The following is an 8,850-nucleotide window of genomic DNA, read 5'->3' on the forward strand; positions in this document are numbered from 1 at the left end:
TGTGTGTGTGTGTGAGTGTGAGTGTGAGTGTGTGTGTGTGGACGGATGATTGATGGATGATGGACAGGTACCAGTTTTACCTGCTGCCAGAGGAATGTCCGTCAGGTGGGCGGGGCGCTCAGGTGTGTTTCCGCTTTTGCCATCATCAGCCAATCGTATGATCATTCTCCTGTAGACACGCATCTGTTTTAATTCATAATATTTCACAGATTTATCGCAGAAATAAGCTGGTGAGTGAAATTAATTGTCCAAGTCTGAATGACCGCGTTTGTTTCGCGTTGACTGTCATTTGAACTGAAGCTGTAGCTGCAAAATGTGAAAAATGCTGTCGGAATTGTTTGTGAAGGATTTTCTGAGAACGAGCGTCACATCAAGCACGGATTTAATTAATTCATTTTATAAAGATGAAGCTGACAGAGACTCGGCGATTTAGTATGATGTATTTGTTTTATTCATTTGCTCAGTTGTTTTGTGTAGCCTCATAACAAACGCTTTTCAATTAATGCATCATTTCTTTCATTTGGTAGACTCTCCATCGAACTGATGAACTTCAGTATGAATGACATGAATAGTGTCTAAAGCATTTTGCTATTGTTTAAAGTTTAAACACAGATGATCAGATGAAGATTAAACTGTTGTAATGACATAAGACAAGTGCTCATGTTGTCTTCAGCACAGGAAGTGTGAGGTGATGTGAGGAGCAGCAGGAAGTGATGTGCTGATCTGTGATCTATTACTGTTAGAAGGTCAGTTCATGTTTCATCTCAGTGTCTGTGTGTCAGACTGTGTTTATCTGCTCTAGCGGTGATGATTAGCCTGTAGTGATTCTGACTGAGCTTCTCTGTCTAACAGTGTCTGTCTTTATCTGGCCCAGTTCTCTCTCTCTCTCTCTCTCTCTCTCTCTCTCTCTCTCACTCTCTCTCTCTGTGTATCTCTCTCACTCTCTCAATTCAATTCAATTCAATTCAATTCAATTCACTGTAAGTGTGCTTTATTGGCATGACAAAAACTATACATTTGTACTGCATTGTATAGCAATTGCAGCTGGGCTGCTTACAAATAGTGCAGATATGTATTAACAGAAAGAAAAATAATAATAATAATAGTAATAATAATAATATATAAAAAATATTAAGCATGTAGTGCAAAATGAATTAATATTTAAGTATATCAACTAGAAATAAAAAATAAAATAAGATAAGGGATTAGACATATTTACAGAAGCAAAATATACATCTAAATAATATAATACAGTAATTTGGCGTAATATAATGCAGATGTGCTGGAAACATCAGATCAGGGCAGGTTGAGTGTTTTCTCTTCTATGGTGACAGGCAGACACATATTGAGCAGCAAACACACAGCAGTTCTTCTGTTCTCCTAACAGATACGGCACTTTCTCCTGGTCTGAAAGAGTTTTAAATGTCTGATGGATCTGCTGTACTTTATCATAGAACACTGTCCGTATATCTGTGTATTTGGGGCATTCTGTTAGGAAGTGCAGTTCTGTTTCCATCTGATTCAGATCACAGTGTGAACACAGTCTCTGCTCCGGTGGCAGCCATGTTTTTCTGTGTCTGCCCGTCTCTATCATCAGCTTGTGTCCGCTGAGTCTGTATCTGGTCAACGTGCTTCTCAGTTTCTTATCTGACACTGTGTACAGATACTCTGCCATACTGTACTCTCTATTTAGGGCCAAATAGCATTGCACTTTACTCTGCTGTTGTGTTTGGGTTTGCCAGTGAGTGATGTAGTTCTGTTTGATTTGTGCAGTAATCTGACTGATTCTGATGTTGTGATTCAGAGCAGCAGTAGATGTTAGTGAAGCATCAGGACTGAAGCTCTGGATCAGCTGAGGGAGGGGCTTGCTTTCTTTGCTCATCTCTTGGTATTGCAGGGCTTTATAATGATATGATTGGGGGTCACTGAGCTTGATCTTTTATGCATATTGATAATCAATGGGAATCGGCCTAATTCTGGCCTACATGCGTTATTGGGTGTTTTTCTTTGTAGTTTTAAAATCATTTTGCAGAATTCTATGTGTAGGGCTTCTGTTGGATGTCTGTCCCATCTAGTGTAGCTCTGATCACTGAGTGATCTCTCTCTCTCTCTCACTGTCTTTCTCTCTCTCTCTCTCTCTCTCTCTCTCTCTCAGTGGAGGTTGTTTGTGGTCAGGAAATGTGAATGTGCCTCAGTGCTGCTTGAGCAAAAGTCATTGCAGAGCACATCCGGCCTGTGTGTGTTTAAAAGAGTGCAGAAGACTTCACCGAAAGACACAGCTGAGGTGAGCTTCATTCTCTACATTTGTTTGAAAAACCATCACATTAGATATTATAAATCACATCATTGATTGTGTGCTGCTTGTTAGGAGAATGTGAACATGTGGCTTAAGGAGGGCTCCATTACCTTATGAATGACACGTAAAGATGAATTCAATGCTCATTTCTGTGGATGGTTTTGACAGACTGTTTCAACACTGCAAACACGGATTCTTATCCTGTCGTTTGGATGTATATATCATGAAAAATGTATAACTAGCAAATAAACCTGACTCTACTGATGCTCTATGCAGTGTTTCATGTCAGTATGATGGTTTATATCGTCTTTATTTATATTGCCTTTGTTGTGTAAATACTGAACACAAGCAGCTGTTCCACAGATCGTCTATTAAAATGACAGAAATGAATGTTTCGGCGGTCTCTTGCACATGGCTGTAAACTCTCATGGTTTTGTGGTGTCACAGCGGCGTAGATATGATGGCTAATGAAAGGGTTTTTTCTCTACCGATGCACTTTTACACACTCAATGTTTTACACACTTTTACAACCCAAATCTCAGGCATTTAGAGCTTGTTGGTCGGCGTGGGAGCGTTTCTGCACATCAGTCTCAAAATGGATGCCCTGCTCATCACGGAGGACCAAGCCTGAACATGAGCTCTTCTTCCTAAACTCTTCATGATGACCGTCTGAATGCGAAGACTATGGAGGATATTGTAGACTATCAGGACTCTGAGCCTTATCTGGAGGCCATGCAGTACATAGAGAGGATGAAGCAGGAGAAGGAAAGAAGCCTTGAGAGCGAGAGCATCCCTATGGATCATGGGGTGTCTCTGTACCCTGTCACCGTTCCCTGCTCTCCTCTCTCTCACGCTACTGTGCAATGGGACGCCCCAGAGCCTCCCGGATCGTCTGAGGCCGAGCTGGACTCCATCGCTGGCCCGAGGTTCAACTGGAAGCTGGATCTTCTGTCCGCAGACCAGGACACCGCTGTTGATTTCTCACCTGAAGCTGAGTCACAAGCGGACGTCACGCTTGAGTCTTCCCAGGTATGTCAGTGAAAGCGGAAGGGCCTTGTGGTTTTTCTGGTAGACATGTTCTTTTATCAGTAACTGGTGGCCTGCTTTCTTAATGCTGTGTGTGTACGCTTTATTATGTACTTTTATTTTTACAGAGTTTAACAACTTGCAAAACATACAGTATAGTTTGTTGAATTAATTAAAATATCATTTTGAGCAGAAGAGAAAGATGGCAAATGTTTGTTTGAGTGCTCTGATGGGTTTTTTCTTCAATAGACATGTGATGCTCAGAAATCAGATATGCGAACACAGCTGGTGCTTTCACATGAAGAGCCCCCCAAATCATTTGCAGATGTCAACGGTAACATTTTAAGTCGTAATTATTCGATCATGATTTTTGTAATGTGATGTGATTTAAATAATTGAAGTCATAGGCGGAAATCCCGGGGGGGACAGGACCCCCCCATCTGAGGGTTGTCCCCCCTAAAAATATTATTAAAAACCACACTGTGTATTGTAAATAACAGTGCTTTATACTTCAAATAATTGTGTAAGTAGTAAAGCAACGCAAATGGGGCAAAAACATGTTTTAAGTTTAGAAACATTTTGAGTTTCCCCTCCGGTGAGTCTGGTGAGAGAGAACAAAGTCAATAGTTGTGGAACTCCAGTAAGTAAGGCTGTCAAGGCTATTTTATTCACTTAAACATTGGATGAAGTGATTATTTCCTCTTTAATACAGATGATGCCAATGTAATGTTCACTATGTTAGCAATAATAACGTTACCTGCTTGACGAAAAGGGTTGCCAGGTTTCACACAACAAAACCCGCCAAATTGCTACTCAAAACTAGCCCAAACTAACCTCGTTTCGAGGGGGTCCCCCAGTAAAATTCGCATTCCGGGGGCTAAATATCACGTTATTGGGGATGCTTCAACCCGCGGCAACAGTGATAAAGTAGCCCAATTCCGCGGGAAAACCGCGCACTTGGCAACACTGTAGTAATGTCTTCAACAGACACGAGCGCTGTCTCGGCGCGACCACAACAGCTTGAAGTTGTCTAACTTGGCACGGTCTCCCTGCTGCACTAATAGTAGTAAGGCTTTCGTCTGTGTATACATATCCTTACAAGTACAATTTTAGCTGTATTATTTGTGTCCCCTTCAAAAATTGCTCTTGAGAAATTTTATGTTTATTGTCCCCCCAGCTGTTAGACGAAATTTACGCCCCTGATGGAAGTGCTTTAAATCATACTGGGGTGCGGTTGTAATTGTGTGACAGTTGTGAAATGGCCATGTGTTTGTCAGCTGTGAATGTCGAACTGTTTGCTGACTCAGTCGATTTGGCTTCCTCTTCATGAGTTTTGTTGCATAACCTTTAAAATGTGGCCGCAGACACGTCAGTTTCCCATCAGCCATTACATTCCTAGAGGTTTGGACTTGGTGTTGTTTTGTGGTTCTCAGAAATCAGTATGGCGTGGACATATTTATCTGTGCCTTTTTCCATCAGACTCCAGAGCAGATGCAACTGAAGAGCATTTTGAAGCTTTTGATGGCGTTCAGATCTTTATGGACACACGAGACTCAGAGATTCGACCGGGTCCGGAGGGCTCACAGTCGCAGGAAGAGAAGGAACCCAACATGTTAGACTTTCCCAAAACCACTTTTGCCCATGAGGAAAGCACAGATTCCGGCAGTGAAGAGCAAACTAGAGAGTGGACTGAGAACGAGGCAAACGGAGGATCATCAGATGCAAGAGCCGATATTCAGGATCAGATTCAAGGACCTGATGAATGTTTGGAAAAAGAAGAGTCAAGTTCCCCAGAGATCCAGTCTGATCGGTCACAGGACGCCATCATTACTGGCACGACACAACCACCGGAGCCCCTGCCGGACCTCACGGATGATTCGGTGCAGCTCCAGGAACTTATACTGACACAAGAGCCAGAAAACATAAGCACATCTGTTACAGTGGTGAACCAGAATAATGGCACTTTACAACATGCAGAAGAGATTCATGGCGTAGACCTCTCGGAGGAATTCAATGTACAAGACCAAGAATGTGTAGAAAGACCTGTAAGCTCCGAGCAAAAGTCCGACCCTGAAAATGAATGTCCAGAGCCAGCAGAGCAGAGCGAGCAGTTCAGACGTCTAGATGAGAACAGATCCTCAGAGCAGATCCAGAGTTCAGATGAGGAGAAACCCTGCGATCAGACGCCACCATCGGAGCGTTCAGATGCATCCAGTGACACGAAGCAGCCGACAGCGCTGACAGAGCATGTACGAGATGAGACATCAGAGCCGGTTATAGACACAGAACCCGCTGGTCCCTGCATCAACGGTAGAGCTGAGCTCGTAAACAGGGCCGAGGCTCAGCGGTTGGCTGAGAAGCTCTATAGACTGGACGGTTTTCAGCATACAGATGTGGTCAGACATCTGGACAAAGAGTAAGTCTCATAGCATTGATTAAGTGTCATGCATCTATTTGTTTTTCCACCAAATCTTCCCATTTGCTGTTTCTTTTGATAGCAACGAGTTCAGTCGTGCCGTTGGGGAAGAGTACCTCAAATTCTTTGACTTCACCAACCAAAGTCTGGAGCAAGCGCTCCGGTAGGCTCCTCATTTCCAAACTCTGAGCACACACTGCGGAGATCCGTCTAGAGTCGCTTTTCAAACCAGGTGCTCTTCCTGATTCTTAGGTCATTTCTGAAGGAGGTGGTTTTGATCGGTGAGACTCAGGAGCGCGAGAGAGTCCTGCAGCACTTCTCCGCTCGTTTCCAGCAGTGTAATCCTGACGTCTTCTCCTCCGCTGGATCCGTGCTCACGCTCACATGTGCCGTGATGCTACTTAACTCTGACCTGCATGGACAAGTGAGTCTCTTACAACCACAGAAAAAGATGTCGTTAAGACTTCAAACTCTTGAATCATCTGTCGTCTTTGTGAGAGTAACCCTTTTGCGTCATCAGAATGTCGGGAAGCCCATGTCCTCGGCTGAATTTGTGTCAAATCTGGACGGCATGAATGGAGGCGAGAACTTCAGCAAGGACTATCTGAAGGTGTGAGAGCCAAATCGTCTCGGTCCCGAGCTGTTCACGTGTCGTGTTATTAACTCAGCAGTAACTCTGTTTCTTCTGCCTCTTTCAGAGGCTCTACATCTCCATTAAGAGCGATCCGCTGCAGTGGGCCGTGTGAGTAAACTGCCCTGTGGCACTGATCCGACTGTGATCTGGTGTTTCATCATGTTTATCTTTGTTCCTAGAGAAGAGGGGGTTCTGGCTAAATCCATGATGCCAGAGCAGTATTTGGACCAGGATGGATTTCTGCGCTCAAAGAGTAACCCGTTCCAGGATCTCCCTCACGACACCAAGGCCACCGTGTTCCAGAAAGGCTTTTTAAAACGCAAAGCGCATGCAGACATTGATGGCAAACGTAGTGAGTCACAGTGTGGATAAAGATAGGTGTGCTGTACAGTTAGGGATGCTCAGTAGTCAGTCTTTAGGAGGCTACATTCACCAGACAGTGTTTAGATGCGTTTCTGTGTGTGGCCCTTCAGTAGCGTAACTGATCGATACTCAACAAATACAGACAGCAGAGAGTTTGCATACTAACGGCATTACTGCTCGCAGCAGACAATTTGAAGTGTGATGTTAGTTGAGGGTGATGCTTTCAGAGACAGTGTTCACTGTGCTGCTGACAGTCTAGTCACTCTAGCACAGGCTTTCACATAAGACACAAATATTAATCCATTATTTTGATTTCAAATCCAAACAGTGATACTGAAAAGGCTTCTTCAGCATTGAATTTTCTAATTCAATATTTCATAGACGTATTCACAGTTAAACAATAAATAGAAACAGCATCTAATTCATTTTACTCCTATATAGATTTATATATTTACTCAAGCAAGTGGCAGAACATTTAAACAGCCTACTTTTCTTATGTTAAAAGGTAGTAGGCTATCACAAACATTTAAATTATAACTTACCACTGACAGAAACCGTCGACTCTCGTGCCTTTTGCATTTAAATCTTCCTTACAAGCAATCCTGCGGGGTCATAAAGAACTTTGTTTTTCTACCTCCACGAGTGCCATCTGTTATTTCCTTGTTCATCTAAAAGTGCACTTTTCCTTGTTTTATGAAAATCTAGCAGAGCTCCCAAATGAACTGGTCATTAGTCATTATTGAGTAATTATTTACATGTATAGTAAATGAGTTGAGCATCCTGATCCCTCGAGCGCTGGACAGGCAACATTTGACACACTGATAACCAACTGAACTGATTTGCAGCTCCATGGGGGAAACGAAGCTGGAAGACGTTTTATGCCATGCTGAAGGGAATGGTGCTTTACCTGCAGAAGGTTTGTTAGCAGATACTGATGCTGGATATTAGTGAGATGTAACTAAAAGCATATGGACAGCCAGAGAGTTTTACAGTGTTTTAGCATGTCTGCTTTTTATAGAACCCTGCCAAAGCATCAATACAAGTATCAGTAAAAACGGTGGTTGGTCATCCGTGTCTCTGTGTGTCCAGGATGATTACGTGAAGGACTGCCAGAGCTCAGAGGAGGTGGTCAGCGTTCATCACGCTCTGGCGGAGCGAGCTCTGAATTACACCAAACGGCCGCACGTGTTTCGCCTGCAGACGGCCGACTGGAGAGTCTTCCTCTTTGAGGCTGCGTGAGTTTGTGTGCAGATTCTCCTTAAACCCAAATAATTTAAAGGGGTCATAAATTGTGAAATAAACATTCCCTTGATCTTTTGACATATAAGAGGTCATTGTGCTATAAACACATTCTGTAAGGTTCAGAACTCAAAACTTTCTCATTAGTCTAACAACAGCTTATATTGAAGCCAGTCTGCCAAAATGACAGCTTGTGGAATGTTCTACTCTGATGTAATAGTGTGGATAAGCACCTCTTTAGCCCCACCCACCGATTCTACGTCACTGCCTGTTTAGCCCCGCCCACCGATTCTACATCACTGCCTGTTTAGCCCCGCCCACCGATTCGACATCACTTTGCTGTGTCTCATTTAGAAGGCTGCGTCCTCCGGAGGTCGCATTTTGAGGCTGCATACGTCATCGGGGAAGTCTCATTTAAGAAAAGTAACCATTAAATTGCAAAGTAAAAAAATTATGGTATTTTAAAGTTCACAAGGAATAACAGTCAATTTTATTATGGTTACTTTTCTTAAATAAGACATCCTTAATGACGTATCCAGCCTTCAAATGCGACCTCCGGAGGACGCAGCCTGTTTAGCCCCGCCCACCAATTTGCGCATATAAGTAAATTATGAGAGCGGCAAACGCAGGTATATGCAGAAACCAAATTATAAACTTTGTTTGATGAACTTTATTATTAATGAAGATCCAGACCACGTCAGTAAGAACACAAGTGTGAAAGATTTGCTTTATTAAAGTCCCCGAGAATGATTAAAACAGAGTCCGGGTGTTGTTGCTCTGTCTCTGTGATCAGATCAGCGAGTTTCTGTAAAGCTGAGCTCACGTGCGCTTGCGGAGGAATGTAAATACTCACGAGAATGAACGAGTGAAACTCCC

General features: G+C 43.1%; 1 protein-coding gene across 1 annotated transcript in view; it reads left to right on the forward strand.

The window, feature by feature from the left end:
* Window positions 1-2,215: 2,215 nt before the first annotated feature.
* Window positions 2,216-8,850, forward strand: part of LOC107690080 (PH and SEC7 domain-containing protein 2-like) — a 12,188-nt gene continuing 5,553 nt past the window's right edge. The window contains exons 1-11 of the mRNA XM_016488320.1: window positions 2,216-2,284; window positions 2,839-3,325; window positions 3,572-3,656; window positions 4,802-5,738; window positions 5,821-5,901; window positions 5,991-6,162; window positions 6,259-6,348; window positions 6,437-6,480; window positions 6,552-6,724; window positions 7,581-7,651; window positions 7,825-7,970. Coding sequence (XP_016343806.1) covers window positions 2,981-3,325; window positions 3,572-3,656; window positions 4,802-5,738; window positions 5,821-5,901; window positions 5,991-6,162; window positions 6,259-6,348; window positions 6,437-6,480; window positions 6,552-6,724; window positions 7,581-7,651; window positions 7,825-7,970 — 2,144 coding nt within the window. The 5' untranslated portion in view covers window positions 2,216-2,284; window positions 2,839-2,980. The remainder of the gene's footprint in view (window positions 2,285-2,838; window positions 3,326-3,571; window positions 3,657-4,801; window positions 5,739-5,820; window positions 5,902-5,990; window positions 6,163-6,258; window positions 6,349-6,436; window positions 6,481-6,551; window positions 6,725-7,580; window positions 7,652-7,824; window positions 7,971-8,850) is intronic.

Source organism: Sinocyclocheilus anshuiensis, unplaced genomic scaffold (assembly GCF_001515605.1).
Source record: "Sinocyclocheilus anshuiensis isolate Anshui unplaced genomic scaffold, SAMN03320099.WGS_v1.1 scaffold1977, whole genome shotgun sequence".
Lineage (NCBI taxonomy): Eukaryota > Metazoa > Chordata > Actinopteri > Cypriniformes > Cyprinidae > Sinocyclocheilus > Sinocyclocheilus anshuiensis.